The 25,407-nt window shown below is 44.2% G+C and overlaps 1 protein-coding gene across 2 annotated transcripts in view; it reads right to left on the bottom strand.

Moving 5' to 3' along the window:
- The window catches only part of RET (ret proto-oncogene), a 128,749-nt gene that overhangs the window by 13,311 nt on the left and 90,031 nt on the right, over window positions 1-25,407 (bottom strand). For both annotated transcript variants that reach the window (XM_070751908.1, XM_070751907.1), the window contains exons 12-16: window positions 19,514-19,661; window positions 17,842-17,949; window positions 16,030-16,244; window positions 14,283-14,405; window positions 11,910-11,980 (exon numbers count right to left, since the gene is read on the bottom strand). In XM_070751908.1, the coding sequence (XP_070608009.1) occupies window positions 11,910-11,980; window positions 14,283-14,405; window positions 16,030-16,244; window positions 17,842-17,949; window positions 19,514-19,661 (665 nt within the window). The remainder of the gene's footprint in view (window positions 1-11,909; window positions 11,981-14,282; window positions 14,406-16,029; window positions 16,245-17,841; window positions 17,950-19,513; window positions 19,662-25,407) is intronic.

A 25,407-nucleotide genomic window follows, 5' to 3' on the forward strand; every position in this document is an offset into this window, starting at 1 on the left:
TAGCATAATAATTAGTCACCGCCCCCTTACTGCTCCCATGAGCCCAGTTTTAAAAACGAAAGAAAAATGTAAGAGGATAACCAACTTTTATTAATACAATTAAACCTCAGAACTTCCCATCTCCGACGTCTCTGAACTTCAACTAGTCGGGTGGGTTTGGACTCTCCTTCCAGTGCATCGAGAAGACCGTTCAGGTAGGTACAACGGGTCTTCTCCACTGCATCTGGAAGGAGAGTCCAACATGGGATATACCAAAGATTCTTTAAGGCCCATGGGAGGGAGAATGTCGTGACTGGGACGTTGGAGATGCACACACTTTCTGTAGCACACGTCTCCCAAACGCTGCCTCAGAGGAAGCAAATGAATCCAACTTGTAGTGCTTGATAAATGTTGAAGGTGCTGCCCAGGTGGCCGCTCTGCAAATATCCTCTATCGAGGCCTGCGTTGTCCAAGCCGCCGATGTGGCTGCGCTCCTGGTTGAGTGAACCGTTAGGTCCGTCGAGAGTTCATGTCCCCCCGCTCTGTAGGCTTCCAGAATACAGTCCTTTAGCCAACGACTTATTGATTTTGAAGATAGTCCCAGTCCCATTCTGTGTTGAGAAAATGAAATAAACAAAGTCTCAGACTTCCTAAATGTTTCAGTCCTCCTGATATAAATCTTGAGCGCACGTCTAACATCGACTTTATGCCATCTTAACTCTGACGGATGGTCTCCATGCGTGCAGAAATCAGGTAATATAAGCTCCTGTTTCCTATGAAACAGGGTGTTCACCTTGGGTATGAACGTGGGGTCTAAACGAAGCACCACTCTGTCCGGGTAAAATACACATAAATCCGGTCTTGCAGAGAGGGCCGAGAGTTCTGACACTCTGCGCGCAGAGGTGATTGCTACTAAGAATGCTGTTTTCAGTGAAAGGAGTCTGAGCGGGATAGATCGTAGGGGCTCAAAAGGTGGTTTTGTCAAGGCCGTAAGCACTATCGTGAGATCCCATGATGGAAACCTCCGAACTGGTGGTGCATGTGCGTTTGAAGCTCCCCGTAGAAAGTCTCTTACCCACGAGTGTTGGGCTAGTGAACGAGACTCCGGTGCTTGAATCATGGTGGATAGTGCTGCCACCTGTCTCCTTAGCGTATTAGGAGCTAACCCCCGTTCTATCCCTGCTTGTAGAAACTCCAGCACCGTAATCACCGATGCCTCCCTGGGATCTTTGTCCTCCTTGTCACAGAATGTACAAAAAGCCGCCCACGTGGCTTGATAAATCCTGGAAGTTGAAGGACGTCGAGCAGCTTGCATCGTATCGATGACCTTCTCCGGCAGATCTAGATGCCTTAATCTGTGCCTCTCAAGTGCCAGACGGTCAGTTGTAGCCATTGGGGATCTGGGTGTTGTAGGTTCCCTTGGCTGAGGGAGATGATGTCTTCGGAGAGGGGCGGCATACAAATCTAATAAATACAAATGATGTGGTCTGGCATCCTCCACGGTGGGGTTACTGACAGTGCCATCAGGTCGGCGAACCACGGACGGCGTGGCCAGTGTGGTGCCACCATCAGGACCTCTGCCTTCTCCCGAAGGATCTTCTCTATGACCTGTGGTATCAAGTTTACTGGAGGAAATGCGTACAGCAGTCCAGTCGGCCAAGGTGACAGTAGAGCATTGACCCCTTCTGTCCCTGGTTCCGGAAAGCGGGAATAGAACCTCTGGGTCTGTGTATTCCGGTGAGTGGTGAACAGGTCTACAGATGGAGTCCCAAAACTTGTGCGATATTTGTTGAAATAACGCTGGATCCAGCCTCCACTCTGACGGGTCTAGTGTAGTCCTGCTGAGCCAATCTGCCTGGGTGTTGTTGGTCCCAGCAATGTGCTCCGCGGATAATGACGCTAAATGGAGTTCGGCCCAATCGAATAGATTTGCTGTTTCCTCCATGAGGCGACGGGACTTGGTACCCCCTTGGTGATTCAAGTGGGCTCTGGTCGCCACGTTGTCTGTTAACACCAGGATGTGTTTGTTCTGTACAATTGAGTGGAAAGCCTGAAGAGCTAGGAATACTGCTCTGAGTTTGAGGAAGTTTATATTTATTGGTGTTAGATCTTCTGTAGACCATATGCCCTGTGCCATGTGGGGGCCAATGTGAGCTCCCCAACCATAGAGGCTGGCATCTGTAGTTAGGATCATCTTGTCTTGCATCTGAAAGGGAGAGCCTTTGAGTATTGCAGGAGATGCCCACCATCTCAGGGACACTCTGACGTTTCGTGGTATCCGGATCCGCTGCTGCGAGTGGCTCACCTTGGCTCTTTGTGCCGGTAGTAAGAACCACTGCAAGACCCGGATGTGGTGCCTGGCCCAGGGCACTATCCCTATAGCCGAGACCAGGGTTCCCAACACCTTTGACAACAATGACATTGGTACCTGTCTGTGTTGGTTGAGGCTGGCTATCAAACGTTGAATGTTTCCTATCCTCTCTGGGGAGAGTGAGACCGAGCCTGACAAGGTGTCTATGATCGCTCCCAGGTGTAAAAGTCTGGTTCTGGGGATCAATTGGCTCTTCTCCACGTAGATGGTAAAGCCATGAGTTTCTAATGTCTGTATAGTCCGGTTTAAGTCCTGTCTTGCCTGCGCTGGCGACCTGGACAGTATAATAATGTCGTCCAGGTATGCCATTAGTCTGATGGATTGAGAACGCAGGTGTGCCGTCAGGGCATCCAGGAGCTTGGTAAAAGTCCGTGGAGCTGAGGAAAGGCCGAATGGCATGGCCTTGTATTGGTAGTGTGTTCCCTCGGAACAGAAGCGGAGGTATTTCCGGTGTGATGGATGTATGGGGACGTGTAAGTACGCCTCTTTTAGGTCGATTGAGGTTAACAGATCCTGTGATCTGATTGAGGTCAAGATAGTTTGTAGCGAGTGCATGTGGAATCTTCTGTACTTTATGAAGATGTTTAGTTGTTTCAGGTTGAGGATCAACCTGCAACCTCCTGAGGACTTGGGAACAATGAAAATCATTGAATAAAACCCTTCGCCCTCCTCCTGTGGTGGTACTGGTTCTATGGCCTGGATTTCCAACAAATGCACGATTTCTTGTTGTAGTTGCTGCTTTTTTTGCGGTTCTCGAACTTTTGGGCAGTGTATGAACCGGTTGGGGGGTTGGCCTACAAACTCCAGGTGGAGTCCTCCCGACACTGTAGCCCGGACCCATTGGTCGGAGGATGAAGTGTGCCAGGAGGCGCTGAAGTGCTGAAACTTCCCGCCGATTGGTAGTTGCCTGGCAGAGTCACTTAGAGCGGCGGAAGCCTCTCTGGTTGTTCCCTCGAAAGGGCCGCCTCGTATTCTGGTAACCCCTGGGTCTGTCTTGGAACGACCCCCGGTCGCTCCTGAAGGTTTGGTTGGTGAACTGACCTTGCGTGTACGACCTTTGGCTCTGACCTGCCCCTGTGGAGCTATCCCAACAGGGCGTCTGTCGTCTCGTATATGGCGCCGATCTTCGGTCTTGGCGTCTGCCCGTTCTGGGGAGGACCTTCCTCTTGTCCTTGTCCTCAATGAGGACTTTGTCCAATATATCCCCTAAGAGCCTAGAGCCTTGAAAGGGGGCTAACGCCAGTCGCCACTTGGACTTCAGGTCCACTGGCCAGTGTCGGAGCCATAGGAGTCGTTGTGCTGCAAGTGTTGTCGCCATAGCTCTGCTGGAAAATTTTGCCACATGCAATGTGGCATCTGCGGAAAATTCTGCCGCAGCCCATAGCTTAGTCAGGTCCTGACGTAGTCTGCCATACTCCGGCCCCAGGCGGGATTGCGTCTCTTGCATCCAGCGGAGGGAAGCTCTATTGATGAAGGATGCAGCCGCTGCCGCTCTGAATCCCCAGCTCGCCATCTGGTGTGCCTTTTTCAGGAGTATCTCTGCCTTCCGGTCCTCTGGCTTCAGACTTTCCCCTGTTTCTGAAGGCACCAGGGCGCTGGAGACCAATGTCACGACCGGCTGATCTATGGGTGGGAACTCGAGGAGTTTTTCCACCTCGTCGTCGAACGTGTAGAATCTACGTTCTAGGTTAGATGGACCCAGGGCCACTGCTGGGTATTGCCAGGGGCACTTGGCTCCCTGCAGAAAGATATCAGATGCTGGGAAGTGTTCAGACTCGGGCTGAGGTTCTTGGAGCAAGGCGTCTGGAGTCTGGCTTGCCTCTTCTGCTGTCTTAGTTGCTCCAGGTAGGTTCATCACCTGTTTAGCCTTAAATAATAGAGTCCTGAACAGTGTTGGCTTAAACAGGCCCACTGGTTGTGGTTGCTCAGGAGTTGTTTCATCCTCTGAGAGGTCATACTCCCTATCGCTGTCCTCTCCAGTGAGTGGCTCCTCTGACAAAGACCCCAAGCCCGAGGGGGGCGGTGCTGACCAGACATGTCCTGTTGTTACTTGTGAAGGTTGCTGGCCATGTTGATTGGCCCCAGCCACCATGCCTTGAGAATAAACATTTGCAATAAGGTCTTGCAAGTCGGGTGGCATATCCTGCCAAGTGCTTGCCTGTGCTCTCAGTCCCGCCGCTGTGGGCGTGAACGTGGCAGCCGGGCCCAGAGAACTCCTTCTAGAATAGCTAGCTGACCCAGGTCTGTTCCATGAAGGGCCTGGGGAAGGCACGATGCAGGGCAAAGCAGGAGATTGCCTGTCAGGTGACCAGTCCCCTTCATTCATCACTCCAGGTAACCCAAAGGCCGGCAGTGGGGTGACTGGGTCAGGTGTTGAGACCTGTCTCTGGGTCAGTGGCACTGTTGAGGGAGAGGCTTGTAGAGCCGCCTCCAGCTTTTTCTCTAGGGCCTTAATGCGTTTTTCAGCCTCCTTCAGAGATGAGGCTGAGGCCGGGGACTGTGAAGTCTTAGACTTCTCCTTGGCCTTCCCCTTAGGCTTGTGTTTGGCCAAGGTGGGGGAGGTTGCCCTCTCAGTTCCTGATTGCTCCTCCATAAGTACTCACGCCGTTTGTTCCGAGGAGCCTTCGGTTTTTAGTCCTTTGAGTCTCGTTGCTCAGCAAAAAATGGCCGCCGTCTTTCTGCCCAATCGCGCCTGCGCACTGAGACTTGGTGGCCTCCTCGTGCCTACCAGCTGCAGGAAGGGCTTCCTGTTGGCGCCTTTGGGGTTGCGCACGCAGCAACCCAAAATGGCGGCCCCCATGCCGTTCGCGGCTTTTTTTCCCTTGGGGGGGCGCTGCGGCTTCCAGCCCTTCCGTGGCTGATGGCAGTTCCTGCCGCTTCTCAGGCGGCGCGCCCGCGGCCCCTCTGGCCTCGCCGGGGTTACCGGCAGTCCCAGCAGCTGTGGCTCGCCCAACGGCTTCCTTGCCGGCGGCGGTGGCGGCAGCGGCTTGTTCGGCGGCTGCCGAACAGCTGAGAGGCGCGGCTCCGCTCTTTGCCTGGAGCCCCAGCTATAGCGCCTTCGAGCTTCCCAGTGGAGGGGGCGGACCCCTCCACCTTCAGCTCGCAGCCCTGGTCTGGCCACGGAGGTCAGGGACCCCAGGCTGGTTGCTCCTCTATGGGGTGTTCCCACGGAGGGAATACAAAACCCCTGAGGAGGATCGTTGGGGGTGCTGCCCGCGGAGGGCAGAGACCCCGTTCCTCTGTTCCTCTTTCTTCTGCGATCTTCTCAATCTGAAAGACACAAAGAACAGGATTAAACAGGTCAACAACAATTAAACTATTTTATTTTATAATTTATCTTTATATTTAACTCTTAATTCCAAGAGCACAACTCAGTATGTCTCTACCCTTGGACTGAGTTTTTAAAACTGGGCTCATGGGAGCAGTAAGGGGGCGGTGACTAATTATTATGCTAATTATAACTGAGTCTCTACCAATAGGATTGGTATATTACCCATGTTGGACTCTCCTTCCAGATGCAGTGGAGAACAGGGGTCTCCAACCTTGGCAACTTTAAACCTAGCAGACGTCAACTCCCAGAGTTCAACTTTAAACATAGCAGACGTCAACTCCCAGAGTTCAACTTTAAACCTAGCGGACGTCAATTCCCAGAGTTCAACTTTAAACCTAGCGGACGTCAATTCCCAGAGTTCAACTTTAAGCCTAGCGGATGTCAACTCCCAGAGTTCAACATTAAACCTAGCAGATGTCAATTCCCAGAGTTCAACTATAAACCTAGCGGACGTCAACTCCCAGAGTTCAACTTTAAATCTAGCGGACGTCAACTCCCAGAGTTCAACTTTAAACCTAGCGGACGTCAATTCCCAGAGTTCAACTTTAAGCCTAGCGGATGTCATCTCCCAGAGTTCAACTTTAAACCTAGCGGATGTCAACTCCCAGAGTTCAACATTAAACCTAGCGGACGTCAATTCCCAGAGTTCAATTTTAAACCTAGCGGACGTCAATTCCCAGAGTTCAACTTTAAGCATAGCAGATGTCAACTCCCAGAGTTCAACATTAAACCTAGCGGACGTCAATTCCCAGAGTTCAACATTAAACCTAGTGGACGTCAATTCCCAGAGTTCAACTTTAAGCCTAGAGGACGTCAACTCCCAGAGTTGAACTTAAAACCTAGCGGACGTCAATTCCCAGAGTTCAATTTTAAACCTATCAGACGTCAATTCCCAGAGTTCGACTTGAAACCTAGTGGACGTCAACTCCCAGAGTTCAACTTTAAACCTAGCGGATGTCAATTCCCAGAGTTCAACTTTAAACCTAGCGGACGTCAATTCCCAGAGTTCAACTTTAAACCTAGCGGATGTCAACTCCCAGAGTTCAACTTTAAACCTAGCAGACGTCAATTCCCAGAGTTCAACTTTAAACCTAGCAGACGTCAATTCCCAGAGTTCAACTTTAAACCTAGCAGACGTCAACTCCCAGAGTTCAACTTTAAACCTAGCGGACGTCAATTCCCAGAGTTCAACTTTAAACCTAGCGGACGTCAATTCCCAGAGTTCAACTTTAAGCCTAGCGGATGTCAACTCCCAGAGTTCAACATTAAACTTAGCAGATGTCAATTCCCAGAGTTCAACTATAAACCTAGCGGACGTCAACTCCCAGAGTTCAACTTTAAACCTAGCGGACGTCAACTCCCAGAGTTCAACTTTAAATCTAGTGGACATCAACTCCCAGAGTTCAACTTTAAACCTAGCGGATGTCAACTCCCAGAGTTCAACATTAAACCTAGCGGACGTCAATTCCCAGAGTTCAATTTTAAACCTATCAGACGTCAATTCCCAGAGTTTGACTATAAACCTAGCGGACGTCAATTCCCAGAGTTCAATTTTAAACCTAGCGGACGTCAATTCCCAGAGTTCAACTTTAAGCATAGCAGATGTCAACTCCCAGAGTTCAACATTAAACCTAGCGGACGTCAATTCCCAGAGTTCAACATTAAACCTAGCGGATGTCAATTCCCAGAGTTCAACTTTAAGCCTAGCGGACGTCAACTCCCAGAGTTCAACTTTAAACCTAGCGGACGTCAATTCCCAGAGTTCAATTTTAAACCTAGCAGACGTCAACTCCCAGAGTTCAACTTTAAACCTAGCGGATGTGAATTCCCAGAGTTCAACTTTAAACCTAGCGGACGTCAATTCCCAGAGTTCAACTTTAAACCTAGCAGACGTCAACTCCCAGAGTTCAACTTTAAACCTAGCAGACGTCAATTCCCAGAGTTCAACTTTAAACCTAGCAGACGTCAATTCCCAGAGTTCAACTTTGAACCTAGCAGACGTCAACTCCCAGAGTTCAACTTTAAACCTAGCGGACGTTAACTCCCAGAGTTCAACTTTAAACCTAGCGGACGTCAACTCCCAGAGTTCAACTTTAAACCTAGCGGACGTCAATTCCCAGAGTTCAATTTTAAACCTAGCAGACGTCAACTCCTAGAGTTCAACTTTAAACCTAGCAGACGTCAATTCCCAGAGTTCAACTTTAAACCTAGCAGATGTCAACTCCCAGAGTTCAACTTTAAACCTAGCAGACGTCAACTCCCAGAGTTCAACTTTAAACCTAGCAGACGTCAACTCCCAGAGTTCAACTTTAAACCTAGCAGATGTCAACTCCCAGAGTTCAACTTTAAACCTAGCAGATGTCAACTCCCAGAGTTCAACTTTAAACCTAGCAGACGTCAACTCCCAGAGTTCAACTTTAAACCTAGCGGACGTCAATTCCCAGAGTTCAATTTTAAACCTAGCGGACGTCAATTCCCAGAGTTCAATTTTAAACCTAGCGGATGTCAACTCCCAGAATTCGACTTTAAACCTAGCAGACATCAACTCCCAGAGTTCAACTTTAAACCTAGCGGACGTCAATTCCCAGAGTTCAATTTTAAACCTAGCAGACGTCAACTCCTAGAGTTCAACTTTAAACCTAGCAGACGTCAACTCCTAGAGTTCAACTTTAAACCTAGCAGACGTCAACTCCCAGAGTTCAACTTTAAACCTAGCAGACGTCAATTCCCAGAGTTCAATTTTAAACCTAGCGGACGTCAATTCCCAGAGTTCAATTTTAAACCTAGCGGACGTCAATTCCCAGAGTTCAATTTTAAACCTAGCGGATGTCAACTCCCAGAATTCGACTTTAAACCTAGCAGACGTCAACTCCGAGAGTTCAACTTTAAACCTAGCAGACGTCAATTCCCAGAGTTCAACTTTAAACCTAGCAGACGTCAATTCCCAGAGTTCAACTTTAAACCTAGCAGACGTCAATTCCCAGAGTTCAACTTTGAACCTAGCAGACGTCAACTCCCAGAGTTCAACTTTAAACCTAGCGGACGTTAACTCCCAGAGTTCAACTTTAAACCTAGCGGACGTCAATTCCCAGAGTTCAACTTTAAACCTAGCAGACGTCAATTCCCAGAGTTCAACTTTGAACCTAGCAGACGTCAACTCCCAGAGTTCAACTTTAAACCTAGCGGACGTTAACTCCCAGAGTTCAACTTTAAACCTAGCGGACGTCAACTCCCAGAGTTCAACTTTAAACCTAGCGGACGTCAATTCCCAGAGTTCAATTTTAAACCTAGCAGACGTCAACTCCTAGAGTTCAACTTTAAACCTAGCAGACGTCAATTCCCAGAGTTCAACTTTAAACCTAGCAGATGTCAACTCCCAGAGTTCAACTTTAAACCTAGCAGACGTCAACTCCCAGAGTTCAACTTTAAACCTAGCAGACGTCAACTCCCAGAGTTCAACTTTAAACCTAGCAGATGTCAACTCCCAGAGTTCAACTTTAAACCTAGCAGATGTCAACTCCCAGAGTTCAACTTTAAACCTAGCAGACGTCAACTCCCAGAGTTCAACTTTAAACCTAGCGGACGTCAATTCCCAGAGTTCAATTTTAAACCTAGCGGACGTCAATTCCCAGAGTTCAATTTTAAACCTAGCGGATGTCAACTCCCAGAATTCGACTTTAAACCTAGCAGACATCAACTCCCAGAGTTCAACTTTAAACCTAGCGGACGTCAATTCCCAGAGTTCAATTTTAAACCTAGCAGACGTCAACTCCTAGAGTTCAACTTTAAACCTAGCAGACATCAACTCCTAGAGTTCAACTTTAAACCTAGCAGACGTCAACTCCCAGAGTTCAACTTTAAACCTAGCAGACGTCAATTCCCAGAGTTCAATTTTAAACCTAGCGGACGTCAATTCCCAGAGTTCAATTTTAAACCTAGCGGACGTCAATTCCCAGAGTTCAATTTTAAACCTAGCGGATGTCAACTCCCAGAATTCGACTTTAAACCTAGCAGACATCAACTCCGAGAGTTCAACTTTAAACCTAGCAGACGTCAATTCCCAGAGTTCAACTTTAAACCTAGCAGACGTCAATTCCCAGAGTTCAACTTTAAACCTAGCAGACGTCAATTCCCAGAGTTCAACTTTGAACCTAGCAGACGTCAACTCCCAGAGTTCAACTTTAAACCTAGCGGACGTTAACTCCCAGAGTTCAACTTTAAACCTAGCGGACGTCAACTCCCAGAGTTCAACTTTAAACCTAGCGGACGTCAATTCCCAGAGTTCAATTTTAAACCTAGCAGACGTCAACTCCTAGAGTTCAACTTTAAACCTAGCAGACGTCAATTCCCAGAGTTCAACTTTAAACCTAGCAGATGTCAACTCCCAGAGTTCAACTTTAAACCTAGCAGACGTCAACTCCCAGAGTTCAACTTTAAACCTAGCAGACGTCAACTCCCAGAGTTCAACTTTAAACCTAGCAGATGTCAACTCCCAGAGTTCAACTTTAAACCTAGCAGATGTCAACTCCCAGAGTTCAACTTTAAACCTAGCAGACGTCAACTCCCAGAGTTCAACTTTAAACCTAGCGGACGTCAATTCCCAGAGTTCAATTTTAAACCTAGCGGACGTCAATTCCCAGAGTTCAATTTTAAACCTAGCGGATGTCAACTCCCAGAATTCGACTTTAAACCTAGCAGACATCAACTCCCAGAGTTCAACTTTAAACCTAGCGGACGTCAATTCCCAGAGTTCAATTTTAAACCTAGCAGACGTCAACTCCTAGAGTTCAACTTTAAACCTAGCAGACGTCAACTCCTAGAGTTCAACTTTAAACCTAGCAGACGTCAACTCCCAGAGTTCAACTTTAAACCTAGCAGACGTCAATTCCCAGAGTTCAATTTTAAACCTAGCGGACGTCAATTCCCAGAGTTCAATTTTAAACCTAGCGGACGTCAATTCCCAGAGTTCAATTTTAAACCTAGCGGATGTCAACTCCCAGAATTCGACTTTAAACCTAGCAGACATCAACTCCGAGAGTTCAACTTTAAACCTAGCAGACGTCAATTCCCAGAGTTCAATTTTAAACCTAGCGGACGTCAATTCCCAGAGTTCAATTTTAAACCTAGCGGATGTCAACTCCCAGAATTCGACTTTAAACCTAGCAGACATCAACTCCGAGAGTTCAACTTTAAACCTAGCGGACGTCAATTCCCAGAGTTCAATTTTAAACCTAGCGGACGTCAATTCCCAGAGTTCAATTTTAAACCTAGCGGACGTCAACTCCCAGAATTCGACTTTAAACCTAGCAGACATCAACTCCGAGAGTTCAACTTTAAACCTAGTGGACGTCAACTCCCAGAGTTCAACTTTAAACCTAGCGGACGTCAATTCCCAGAGTTCAATTTTAAACCTAGCAGACGTCAACTCCTAGAGTTCAACTTTAAACCTAGCAGACGTCAACTTCTAGAGTTCAACTTTAAACCTAGCAGATGTCAACTCCCAGAGTTCAACTTTAAACATAGCGGACGTCAATTCCCAGAGTTCAATTTGAAACCTAGCAGACGTCAACTCCTAGAGTTCAACTTTAAACCTAGCAGACGTCAACTCCTAGAGTTCAACTTTAAACCTAGCAGACGTCAACTCCCAGAGTTCAACTTTAAACCTAGCGGACGTCAATGCCCAGAGTTAAATTTTAAACCTAGCGGACGTCAATTCCCAGAGTTAAATTTTAAACCTAGCGGACGTCAACTCCCAGAATTTGACTTTAAACCTAGCAGACGTCAACTCCTAGAGTTCAACTTTAAACCTAGCAGACGTCAACTCCCAGAGTTCAACTTTAAACCTAGCGGACGTCAACGCCCAGAGTTCAACTTTAAACCTAGCGGACGTCAATTCCCAGAGTTCAATTTTAAACCTAGCAGATGTCAACTCCTAGAGTTCAACTTTAAACCTAGCGGACGTCAACTCCCAGAGTTCAACTTTAAACCTAGCGGACGTCAATTCCCAGAGTTCAATTTTAAACCTAGCAGATGTCAACTCCTAGAGTTCAACTTTAAACCTAGCGGACGTCAACTCCCAGAGTTCAACTTTAAACCTAGCGGACGTCAATTCCCAGAGTTCAATTTTAAACCTAGCGGACGTCAACTCCCAGAATTTGACTTTAAAGCTAGTGGACGTCAACTCCCAGATTTCAACTTTAAACCTAGCGGTAACATGCATCAACTTACACGTCACTCTGCGTCGTGTAGATGTGATCGAAGAGGGATTCTATGGCCATCCATTTGACAGGGATTCGCCCCTTTTACAAGAGAAATATACACACATAAATATTACTTGTTGCAAATACATATGAATGTTGTTTCTAAAGCAACAATCCTTCAACAGGTTGTTATTTTTTTACTCCTTTGTTTTCCGTTTCTCCTGTTGCTTTTTCTCAGAGCCAAATTGGTTGACTTTGAGGCAAATTATCCAGTTATCTAGTTACAAGAATTGATAAAAATATTCTATCTAATCTATTCTCTCTCTCTCTCTCTCTCTCTCTATACTTACCGACCTACCTACCTACCTATCCATCTATCATCTATCTTCTACATTGTATATCTATCTATCTATCTATCTATCTATCTATCTATCTATCAACCTACCTACCTACCTATCCATCTATTATCTATCTTCTACATTGTATGTATATCTATCTATCTATCTATCTATCTACCTACCTACCTACCTACCTACCTACCTACCTATCCATCTATCATCTGTCTTCTTCATTGTATATCTATCTATCTATTTATCTATCTATCTATCTATCTATCTATCTATCTATCTATCTATCTATCTATCTATCAGAGGCGGATGAGCCTCTGAATCCATTTGGATGATATTTATCCAAATTGCACCAATGTGATTTTTTTTCTTTAATTTTATTTCCTTTGGTTTGAAAGAAGAAAGAAAAAGGCTAAGGGAGGGAGAGAAAGAGAGAAAGGGAGGGAGGAAGAGAGAGAAAAAGAGAGAGCGAGAGGGAAAGAGGGAGAGAAAAATAAAGAAGAAAAAAGAGAGGAAGGAAGGGAGAGAAAGAGTGAGGAAGAGAGAGAAAAAGAAATAATTTTTTCCCTCCACATAGACCAAATTTTTAATCAAGAAGTGCCCCCCCATCATCTATCTATCCCATTTCTTAACTGCAGCTGAGCAACTTATTTTATTGACTTTTCTTGAGTTAGCATCATTTTGAAGCACCTTGTGTTTCCCACGCTGACACTAGTTACAGTATGAAGAGTCTGATCCTTTCCAAAAGCTACCCAAATAGTTGGTCCTAATGACATCCGAGGGCGGAAAATCCCATTTTAACATATGCGTTCTGTAAATTACTTATTTTTATTGGCTCTGAATCTTCCAGGATTCGGGTTTTGATGGATAACCTCAACTTCTTAACATTGTAAGAGGTGGCATTCCAAAAAAAAATTATCATGCTACATTATCTTACACGTCTCTTATTTTTCCACCCAGGTTAAAAACAAAACAAAACCCCAAAGTCTATCTATTGCTTTCCATAAGAACAGTTCTAGCCTTTCCTCCCCTTCCAGTGAAGGGCTGCAAAATTTTTTACTACCATTGGGGGCGTGGCTTATTGTGTGGGTGTGGCTTGATGGTCATGTGACCAGGTGGGAGTGGCTTGACAATCATGTGATCGGGGGGCGGCTTAAAAGTCATGTGACTGGGTGGGAGTGGCATACAGACCAAGATAAATTTTCAAATACAGTGATCCCTCGTTTTTCGCTGGGAATGTGTTCCAAGACCACCCGTGAAAAACGAATTTCCTTGAAGTAGAGGAAAGCTATTTTTCAATGTATGTAACAAGTATTTGGACTTTTAAAACCCACCCTTTGCATTAAACAGTCATTCTATAATGTTTCTCAGCTGGAACTACATGTGATATCCTACCAGTTTCCTTCATAGAGTACAGTAGCACTGCAGAAGAATTTTATGAATTTTTAATGGATTTAAAAATTTTAATGGATTTAAGCCCCCTTTGAAAACCCATGAAAATAGCGAATCTGTGAAAGATGAACCATGAAGTAGCGAGGGATTACAGTAGGTGCTTGGACTTTTTTTCAGTGGATTAAGTCACATTATTTGAATAGCCACAAAAAGGACAAATGATAGACAGCATTATTTGTTGAGGAGCACAATAACGTTTTAAGTTTTCGTGCTGAACCCATAAGGTTCTGTAGGATAACAGATTAGGCAAGTAGCTCAATTTTCTTTCATTGCTATAAAAGTCCAGTTCTACATAAAATGACTAAAGCGTTGATGGGTAAAAACATACTATTTAATTATTTCATATTTTAAAAGTATTTAAGGGTCATATTAAGGTACTAGAGAAGGAAGGACAATTTTTAAAAAAAGTATTCAATAAATAGTGCATAAAATTACTATCCCCACTGCGGCCCCCTCCAACTTTTCCAAATGTGCAATATTTCTTTGTGGGCTAGAGCGACGCACTGCCCCTTTAAACGTCAATGCTGTAAGTCCCTCGCAGCTGTTAACGGATCCTTCAAATAAAAAGATCACTGCAGCAAATAAACAATTGTCTTCCTCACCTTGCTCCTCTTGACATAAGAGTCCTCTTCATAAACGTCGCGAGACAAACCAAAGTCAGAAATCTTCATTTTACGCCCTTCGGCTACTAAGACATTCCTGGCTGCTAAATCACGATGAACAAGCTTGGGAGAAAGACACAGGCACACACACACACGAGAAATTAACAAGGTGAAATGTTGGCGTATGAGACGTTTTTCTTTATCTGAGACATATTTAGAGTCTCCAACAGTTATAAGTTGTGTATACATCCTAGTCTCCCTTAATTTTAAAATTTCAGCTAAAAACATTTGATACATACAGAATATAGTTGTCGGCTATGAATAAATTAACTGCCTTGAAATGGCCCTGGGTTGGGCCTAGAGGCAAAAAGGAGCTGTGACGTTCCTTCAATATACCAGGGTGATCCGACATAACAAAACATATAGCCCCTCCCTGGTACAGAGCTGAAGGGATCAAGGTCTGGTGACTCAACTGCTAACTCTCTGCCTTACAAGGCAGAGGCTGCCAGATCGAATCCCAGTAAGGAAGGGTGTGGCTAGCTGATGAGGCCAGAACAAGGCCGAAATGATTCCATCCTAGTCTCCCTTAATTTTAAAATTTCAGCTAAAAACATTTGATATCTGTCTGTCTGTCTGTCTGTCTGTCTGTCTGTCTGTCTGTCTGTCTGTCTGTCTGTCTGTCTATCTATCTATCTATCTATTGGATTTGTATGCCGCCCCTCTCCGGAGACTCGGGGCGGCTAACAGCAACAATAAAACAGTGTACAATAGTAATCCAATACTAAAACGCTTAAAAACCCATTAATATAAAAAACAAACATACATACATACATACATACATACATACATACCATGCATAGAATTGTAAAGGCCTGGGGGGAAAGAGGATCTCAATTCCCCCATGCCTGACGGCAGAGGTGGATTTTAAGAAGTTTACGAAAGGCAAGGAGGGTGGGGGCAATCCTAATCTCCGGGGGGAGCTGCTTCCAGAGGGTCGGGGCCGCCACAGAGAAGGCTCTTCCCCTGGGTCCTGCCAGACAACATTGTTTAGTCGACGGGACCCGGAGAAGGCCAACTCTGTGGGATCTGACTGGTCGCTGGGATTCGTGCGACAGAAGGCGGTCCCGGAGATATTCTGGTCCAATGCCATGAAGGGCTTTATAGGTCATAACCAACACTTTGAATTGTGACCGGAAACTGATCGGCAACCAATGCAGACTGCGGAGTGTTGGTGAAACATGGGCATACCTGGGGAAGCCCATGATTGCTCTCGCAGCTGCATTCTGCACGATCTGAAGTTTCAAAGGTCGACCCATGTAGAGAGCATTACAGTAGTCGAGCCTCGAGGTGATGAGGGCATGAGTGACTGTGAGCAGTGACTCCCGGTCCAGATAGGGCCGCAACTGGTGCACCACGCGAACCTGGGCAAACGCCCCCCTCGCCACAGCTGAAAGATGGTTTTCTAATGTGAGCTGTGGATCGAGGAGGACGCCCAAGTTGCGCACCCTCTCTGAGGGGGTCAATAATTCCCCCCCCCCAGGGTAATGGACAGATATTTCTCAAACCGCCAATTTCCCTGATAATTCCCCGATTTCCCGGTTTGCTGCACACCCTGTTCTATGCATTGTTTTATTTTAAGGTGGAGAAAAATAAAAATTGATACCACCACCACCACCCCCTCAAAAAAAGAAATCAACAGATGTGCCCCATCTATGGAAATCGTTTGGCGTGTAGGGGAAGTCCATACCTTCATCTCCGCAAGGTACTGCATGCCACGAGAGATCTGCCACGCGAAGGAGATCAGGTCCCCCATGGTGAGAGCCCGCTCATCTGGATTGTCCAAGTAGCTGGAGTTCCGGTTGGTGTCGCTCCCCATGTAGCTGCTTCCCACTTTCCGGCTTTCCCTTAGGAAACTCCGCAAAGAGCCGTATTTTGCATACTCCACTATTAAGTATAGAGGCCCTGGGGTCAAACAAAGGGATGGGGGAGGTGGGGGTGGTGGAGGAAATTCAGAAGTTCAATCTACTTGCCCTCAACAGATACACGCCTGCAAAAAATAAAATTAAACTTAAAAATGGCAAGGTTCTTATTTCTATTTTATTTTTTAGTGTCCGTTCCATGTCAGTTTTACACAGCTCACTTTCAGAACTTTTATCATACCAGTTGGGGGATTAACTCTGCAAGAGGAATAGAGTAGAGTGGAGTGGAATGGAATATGCAATGGAATTAGAATAGAATAGAATAGAATAGAATAGAAAGAATAGAATAGAATAGAATATGCAATGGAAATAGAATAGTATAGAATAAAGTAGAGTACAGTGTTCCCTCGATTTTCACGGGTTCGAACTTCGTGAAAAGTCTATACCACGTTTTTTCAAAAATATTAATTAAAAAATACTTAGCGGGTTTTCCCCCTATACCACGGTTTTTCCCGCCCGATGATGTCATATGTCAAAGCCAAACTGTCGTCCACCTTTAATAAATATTTTGTTAATAAACTTTAATAAATAAACATGGTGAGTAATAATCTAAATGGTTGCTAAAGGAGTGGGAAATTGTAATTTAGGGGTTTAAAGTGTGAAGGGAAGGCTTGGGATACTGTTCATAGCCAAAAATAGTGTATTTACTTCCGCATCTCTACTTCGCGGAAATTCGACTTTCGCAGGTGGCCTCGGAACGCATCCCCCGCGAAAATCGAGGGAACACTGTAGAGTAGAAAAGAATAGAATAGAATAGAAGTAGAATAGAACAGAATAGAACAAAATAGAACAAAATAGAACAGAATTGAACAAAACAGAACAGAATAGAATATGAATTAGAATAGAACTGAACAGAATAACAGAGTTTTGTAAAGTACGTAATGGTAGTACACAAAGATATAATAATATTTATATACATGATATTAATAAAATAGAAACATTAGGACAGGGGATGGAAGGCACGCTGGTGCACTTATGCACGCCCCTTACTGACCTCTTAGGAATCAGGGGAGGTCAAAAGTGGAGAGTCTAAGGGTAATGTTTTCGGACTTTGGTGATGAGACTACAGAGTCGGATAGTGAGTTCCATGCATTAACTACTCGGTTACTAAAGGCGTATTTCCTGCAATCGAGTTTGGAGCAGTTTACTTTAAGTTTGTATCTGTTGTGTACTGGTGTGTTGTAGTTGAAGCTGTACTAGTCGTTGACAGGAAGGACATTGTAGCTGATGATTTCATGGGCTATGCTTAGGTCGTGTTTAAGGCGATGTAGTTCTAAGCTTTCTAAACCTAGGATTGTAAGTCTAGTTGCATAGGGTATTCTGTTGCAAGTGGAAGAGTGGAGGGCTCTTCTCGTAAAGTATCTCTGGACATTTTCTAGAGTGTTTATGTCCGAAATGCGTTCCAGACAGATGAGCTGTATTGAAGGATTGGTCTGGCGAAAGTTTTGTATGCTCTGGTTAGTAGTGTGAGATTAGAAGCTACATAGGATTAGGTTAACAACACTTGAAGCCTTTTCATCAAATACATCAAATCAAATTCATTCATTTATCCAATTCATTAAATCAAATCAAATACTCACCGTCCTGGCTACAAGCACCATACAGCCTGATGACGTGAGGGTGGTTCACCTGTTTTAAAAGGTTGAACTCAGAATGCAAATCTCGGAGCTCACTTGAAGAGGCATTTTCTGTGGAACAGAGCAGGAAGAGAGACCTTTTAGTAAGGTTAGGTTAGGTTAGAATTAGAATTCTGTATTGGCCAAGTGTGATTAGAGACACAAGGAATTTGTCTTTGGTGCAGATGCTCTCAGTGTACATAAAAGAAAAGAGACATTCATCAAAAATCATAAGGGATAGATAGATAGATAGATAGATAGATAGATAGATAGATAGATAGATAGATAGATAGATAGATAGATAGAGAGATAGATAGAGAGATGGATGGATGGATGGATGGATGGATGGATGGATAGATAGTTGAGATAGATAGATAGATAGATAGATAGATAGATAGATAGATAGATAGATAGATAGATAGATAGATAGATAGATAGATAGATAGATAGAGAGAGAGGATAGATGGATGGATGGATGGATAGATAGTTGAGATAGATAGATAGATAGATAGAGAGAGAGAGAGAGAGAGAGAGAGAGAGAGATACAGATATAGAGATAGATATACAGATATAGAGATGGATGGATGGATAGATAGTTGAGATAGATAGATAGATAGATAGATAGAGAGAGAGAGAGAGAGAGAGAGAGAGATGTAGATAGATAGATAGATAGATAGATAGATAGATAGATAGATAGATAGATAGATAGATAGATATTATTATTTATTGAATTTGTATGCCACCCCTCTCCATAGACTCGGGGCAGCTAACAACAGTGACAAAAAACAGCATGTAACAATCCAATACTAAAATAACTTTAAAAAAAACTTTATTATAAAACCAAACATACCGGTACATACAAACATACCATGCATAAATTTTAAAGGCCTAGGGGGAAAGAATATCGCATTTCCCCCATGCCTGGCGGCAGAGGTCGGTTTTAAGAAGCTTACGAAAGGCAAGGAGGGTGGGGGCCATTCTAATCTCCGGGGGGAGTCGGTTCCAAAGGGCCGGGGCCACCACAGAGAAGGCTCTTCCCCTGGGTCCCACCAAACGACATTGTTTAGTTGACGGGACCCGGAGAAGACCCACTCTGTGGGACCTAACTGGTCGCTGGGATTCGTGCAGCAGAAGGCGGTCCCTGAGATAATCTGGTCCGGTGCCATGAAGGGCTTTATAGGTCATAACCAACACTTTGAATTGTGACCGGATAGATAGGTAGGTAGATAGGTAGGTAGGTGGGTAGGTTGGTAGATAGGTAGATAGGTAGATAGGTAGATAGGTAGATAGGTAGATAGGTAGATAGGTAGATAGGTAGATAGGTAGATAGGTAGATAGATAGATAGAGATAGATAGAGATAGATAGATAGAGATAGATAGATAGATAGATAGATAGATAGAAAGAGATAGATAGATAGAGATAGATAGAAAGAGATAGAAAGAGATAGATAGATAGATAGATAGATAGATAGATAGATAGATAGATAGATAGATAGATAGATAGATAGATAGATACTGTAGATAGATAAATGATAGATAACGACAGACACTGTATAATAAGTAGACACTACGGAACAGAAATAAGACAGCTGTTTCCCCTATCAAATTATTCTCAGAATTTCACAGGAGAACCTACCTTTCAACATTTTTACTGCCACCGTGGTGTAGCCAGCTTTGCCCTTGAGTCGGAAGGCTGTCGCTTTGACAACTTTTCCAAATTCTCCCTCGCCGAGAGTCTTGCCGAGCACCAGATTCTTCCGAGGAAATTCCCACTTAGGATCTTCCTATAAGGAAAAGGAAGAGGAGGAAGATGAAGAAAACTCCCCACAACTGAGCAACCTTTGGTAGGAGCATCTGATAGGTGTTATCTTTCTCTCTTTCAGTCCACAAGATTAATATTGTTGAAGGGTCCTTGTTGCACTGATGATATTACCTAGTTGGATAATAAAACGTCAATCAGAAGAACAGAGCTGGAAAGGACCTTGGAGGTCTTCTAGTCCAACCCCCTGCTAAAGATAAAAAATTCGAGCCAATGCCTTTGGATCACAAGATTCTGCTTAGAAACTGGACGGCATCATCCCCCTGGTGGCCCACCATAACTACAACATATTGTGACCTGTAGTATTCCTGCTGCACCAATCCCAGCGACCGATTAGGTCCCACAGAGTGGACCTTCTCCGGGTCCCGTCAACTAAACAATGTCGGTTGGCGGGCCCCAGGGGAAGAGCCTTCTCTGTGGCGGCCCCGACTCTCTGGAACCAGCTCCCCCATGAGATTAGAACTGCCCCTACCCTCCTTGCCTTTCGTAAACTTCTCAAAACCCACCTTTGTTGTCAAGCATGGGGGGACTGAGATATTTCCCCCAGGCCTATATAATTTATGTATGGTATGTTTGTATGTATGTCTTTTTAATAATGGGTTTTTTTCAATATTTTAAATTGTAAATTATTAGATTTGTCATGAACTGTTTTTATTGTATTGTGAGCCGCCCCGAGTCTACAGAGAGGGGCGGCATACAAATCTAATAAATAAAATAAATAAATAAAGGTTATATGGTTGGGCAAGCCCAGATATGACACAAAGCCACATATGGATGATCAGTTCACACCATGCTGTTAGCATAAGTTAGCATGGGTTTTTCAGGCCTTCCAAACACGGAGCTTCTGGGTAGGCCTCGGGAAGTTGAAGCCTAGGGCAAGACAACAGGAGGGATGTGCCGGCTGGCACCATCAAAACCCATTCTTTGCCTAGTGCCAAGAAACTCCCTGAAGTTCAGTCCTTGCACCTGCAACCTTATCAATGATTCATTGTATACAAGTTACCGTATCATGTAAAACTGTGCATGTACATAGCTGAAGTAGAGATAACATTGATTATAAGAGAGCTGGGTGAAAAATAAAGTTGGCTTTATTCACTGCTACATGGCTCTATCTTTGAACCCATCTCCGCTCTTCAGTGACTTACAACCATAGGTCCCCAGAGCAAAACATGGTAGGCCTAGATTTACCTGAAGGTTGAGATGAAGATAGGAGGAAAAGATAAAATAAAAAACAGGACATAACCACAAGGCATTGACCCTGTCTGTGGGATAAAGAGGTGTGGATCTACTATCTGTTGTGTATTCTCCTGTTCAGTTTGGGGATTTTGCAGATTCTGATTCGGAAAATGTTTTATGAATTAGTGGCAGGTCCTGATTTACAGGCAGAAGAAGAAGGAGGAGACCAACCATAGGACATTTCTATGAGTTCAGATTCAAGTGAAGGAGAAACGCATATTCAATGGGTAAATCCTTCTTTCAGACGCTTGCAGAGGCCAAGAGAGCAAGTGTCAGGGAAGAAATATTAAGGAGAGGAACGGGTTAATTAATTAAGTAATTAATTCATCACGTCTGGATGTCAGCGGAAGAGAAGGGTGGAGTTTTAAACCTGCTATTAAGAAATATGGAGGTGTCTTTCAGCGGCTTTGCTTTATGTGCTTTTAATTACACTTTTTTTTACCCTGGGCTAATGCTGCCTAGCCATAAATCTTAGAATGACTTGTGGAATGCTTTGATGATGTTGATGTTGCCTTGACTACTAAAGACTGAGATAAGAGAGTGCCGCGTGCCGAGATGACGCAGTGTGGAACAGAAGAAAAATAAAGATGATCTTTAAATAAAAAATAAATAAAAGCAAGCCTTTATTTCAATTAACAGTGGCCTTGGCCAGAGTTTGGAACACTATCTATACCAGATTTGGCCAAATAAAGAGCGTTGGTTGTTATTGTTGTTATTTTTAAGCAGCGTGCCAAGTGTAGCCCATGCGGAGATCTTAAAACACACAGTCCACAGTGGTTGATTGGAAGAGTTCCCAGGTCTACATTTTGCAACTGCAGAAGGCTTGACAGGGGCTTACTATAAATAGTAAGTGACAATTAGGTTGGAATCAGTCTAAATCCTCTCAGTATTCTTGGTGCCAACAGGATGTTTGTAAACACAGTTTGTGCTGACTTATGGAACTCAGAGGGGAAGGACGGTACTTTTGGGAAGCTACCTTACTCATCCTAGACAATTGCTCTTCTGTTCTGAGAAGCTACTAATAAATACAAACAAATAACATACAAGGCTTCCATGGAAAACATCTGCTCTTAATACCTAAATTCTCATGGTTTGCACTTGAAGATGTTTATATTTTACTTTTTCACTTTTCCAGTTCTTCACTGAATTGAGTACAGTTCTAATTATTGCTCCTAAAACCTTTAGTAAGTCCTGGACTTACGACTATGCATGCATGGAAGCAAAAAACCCTTGCCGAAACACGTGCGCCAGTGCAAGATTTTGCTTCTCACGGAGATGCGAGAAGCAAAATTGCACTCGATCCCGCATTCGCGTGTGTTAGTACAGGGTACACGTTTGTTAGGGTTTGCCATTGTAAATTGCATATTATAAACTGTACCAAACTTGTACTGTCACTTTAAATGTTACAGTTGCTACTGTAAAACTGTACTGTCACTGAAAGGGTTAATGTGCACGCAAAGAGTTAACATTTAATTGCAGAGTAAATGTTCAAGATTATGTCCTCATTGAAGCTATAAAAGCTCATGATCGTGCTCGGTCACTTCCTTGTTACTTGATATTTGCCTGAGATGGGGGAGTTGTTTTTTCTAAGCTCCGTGCTTGTATTAGCTTTGTGCTTTTATCTATCTTACTGTATTTTAGCTTCGTGCTTTATCTATTATATTTAGCTTTGTGCTTGTTATCTATATTCTGTTTTGTTCTGTATTTGCTACGTGCATATTCTGGATTGTTTATATTTTGTTTATATTTATCTATCTATCTATCTATCTATCTATCTATCTATCTATCTATCTATCTATCTATCTATTCATTCATTCATTTGTCCAATACATAAATACATAGGAAGAAAATATACATGTGATAATATAAAAGACGGTGAAGGTGAACTTAGAGGAGAGGATATATGAAAGGAAGAGAATATATAAGATAGGTGAAAGAAAGGAAAGACAATTGGACAGGGGACGAAAGGCACACCAGTGCACTTATGTACGCCCCTTACTGGCCTCTTAGGAACCTGGAGAGGTCAATCGTGGAGAGTCTAAGGGAGAAGTGTTGGGGGTTAGGGGTTGACACAATTGAGTCCGGTAATGAGTTCCAAGCTTCAATAACTCGATTGTTGAAATCATATTTTTTACAGTCAAGTTTGGCGCGGTTCGTATTAAGTTTGAATCTGTTGCGTGCTATTGTGTTATTGCGGTTGAAGCTGAAGTAGTCATTGACTGGTAAGACATTGCAGCATATGATCTTGTGGGCAATGCTCAGATCGTGTTTTAGGCATCGTAGTTCTAGGCTTTCTAGGCCCAGGATTGTTAGTCTATTTTCGTAGCATATTCTGTTTCGAGTGGAGGAGTGAAGAGCTCTTCTGGTGAAATATCTTCGGACATTTTCAAGGGTGTTGATGTCTGAGATGTGGTATGGGTTCCAGACAGATGAGCAGTAGTCTAGGATGGGTCTGGCAAAAGTTTTGTAGGCTCTTGTAAGCAGAGTGAGATTGCCTGAGCAGAAGCTGCGTAGGATCAGGTTAACAACTCTAGAGGCTTTTTTGGCGATATTGTTGCAGTGGGCTTTAGCACTTAGGTCATTCGATATTAGTATTCCAAGGTCTTTTACTGAGTGTGGGTTGGCAGTGAGAGATTGTTTATTCAGTTCGTATGTGCGGTTAGGATTCTTTTTGCCAATGTGGAGGGTAGAGCATTTGTTGGTTGATATTTGAAGTTGTAAATAATATGTAAATAATACTTATTTAATTAAATCTGTGTCTTGGCTATCACACATCCACGCTCTGTTAAAATTCTCTGCTCGTGCGAGAGCTGTGGAGCTGCGTGCAATTGGCCATACCGGCAGGAGCCCACTAGTGTTCTCCAGACTTCTCCAGACTTCAGGACTCGCTGTCGGACTCTGCTGCAAGCTACGTAGGCCACTGACGGACCATAACAGACCTCTCATTTGAACTCCGACTCCAAATATTCTTTTTTTTTAAATTAGAAAAAGGAGTTTTATTTACAGATATATATTACACTCAAGAATATATAAATACACAAGATTAAAAGACCTTGCTCTCTCTTTACTAAGTTGTTTTTACCTAAACGGTGGTACCTCTACTTATGAACTTAATTCATTCCATGACCAGGTTCTTAAGTAGAAAAATTTGTAAGAAGAAGCAATTTATCCCACAGGAATCAGTGTAAAAGCAAATAATGTGTGTGATTAGGGAAACCACAGGGAGGGTGGAGGCCCTGTTTCCTCCCAGGAGATTCCTAGAGAGGCCCCACGGAGGCTTCTCCCCGCCTTTTCCGGCCCCGTTTCCTCCCAGGAGATTCCTAGAGAGGCCCCACAGAGGCTTCTCCCTGCCTTTTCCAGCTCTGTTTTCTCCCTGGAGATTCCTAGAGAGGCCCCACGGAGGCTTCTCCCTGCCTTTTCCAGCTCTGTTTTCTCCCAGGAGATTCCTAGAGAGGCCCCATGGAGGCTTCTCCCCGCCTTTTCCGGCCCCGTTTCCTCCCAGGAGATTCCTAGAGAGGCCCCACAGAGGCTTCTCCCCGCCTTTTCCGGCCCCGTTTCCTCCCAGGAGATTCCTAGAGAGGCCCCACGGAGGCTTCTCCCTGCCTTTTCCAGCTCTGTTTTCTCCCTGGAGATTCCTAGAGAGGCCCCACGGAGGCTTCTCCCCGCCTGAGAAGTAACAAGTGGGCAAGCTTAATACACCTTGGAAATGAAGTTGGAGCCAACTCCTTGTGCCTTCACCACCTGTTATTTATAGAGTATTGCGACTATCGTAAAGCCAATAGGTGTGTGTGATTCAAGGCACAAATGGGTGACTATGACAACCGGATCCCAATTTGCTTCTTAAAAACCAAATCAAATCTTGCTTTGATTTAAACAATGGCATTTATTCTCCCACGAAGAACTAAATTTGATATATTGCACTGGCACAGTTGTTAGCAGCTGCAAGGGGAAATTGCGGGTTGTGGTTGCTAGGAAACATTAAAATAATTGATTGCAGGCTTCAGGGGAAAAAAAAATCACCCTAGTTAACTGTAATCCAATTGCTCCTTCCTGCAGAACAAACAATCATGTGTTGTGCCCTCTATCAAAAAAGCATACAAGTAACAAATAAACTATTGTGAATGAACAGAAATTTGCTGTATGTTTGGTGCTTGACCTACAGGCTGCTTCGTATGGTCACTTTGTGCGAAACACACATGGGAACTCGTGATTGGCAAACCATCGCACCCAACTTTACTCTAGAGCAGGGGTGTCAAACTCAATTTCATGGAGGACTGCATCAATTAAATGTGTTTTCATTCCCAAATAGTAAGCTGAGTTTTACTAGTGGTCTTTCTGAAACTTGGTTAGTGCATTTTATCTATCTATCTATCTATTTATTTATTTTATTTTATTTATTAGATTTGTATCCTGCCCCTCTCCGTAGACTCGGAGCAGCTAACAACAATAATAAAACAGCGTATGACAAATCTAAT

This window comes from Erythrolamprus reginae, chromosome 5, assembly GCF_031021105.1.
Source record: "Erythrolamprus reginae isolate rEryReg1 chromosome 5, rEryReg1.hap1, whole genome shotgun sequence".
Taxonomy (NCBI): domain Eukaryota; kingdom Metazoa; phylum Chordata; class Lepidosauria; order Squamata; family Dipsadidae; genus Erythrolamprus; species Erythrolamprus reginae.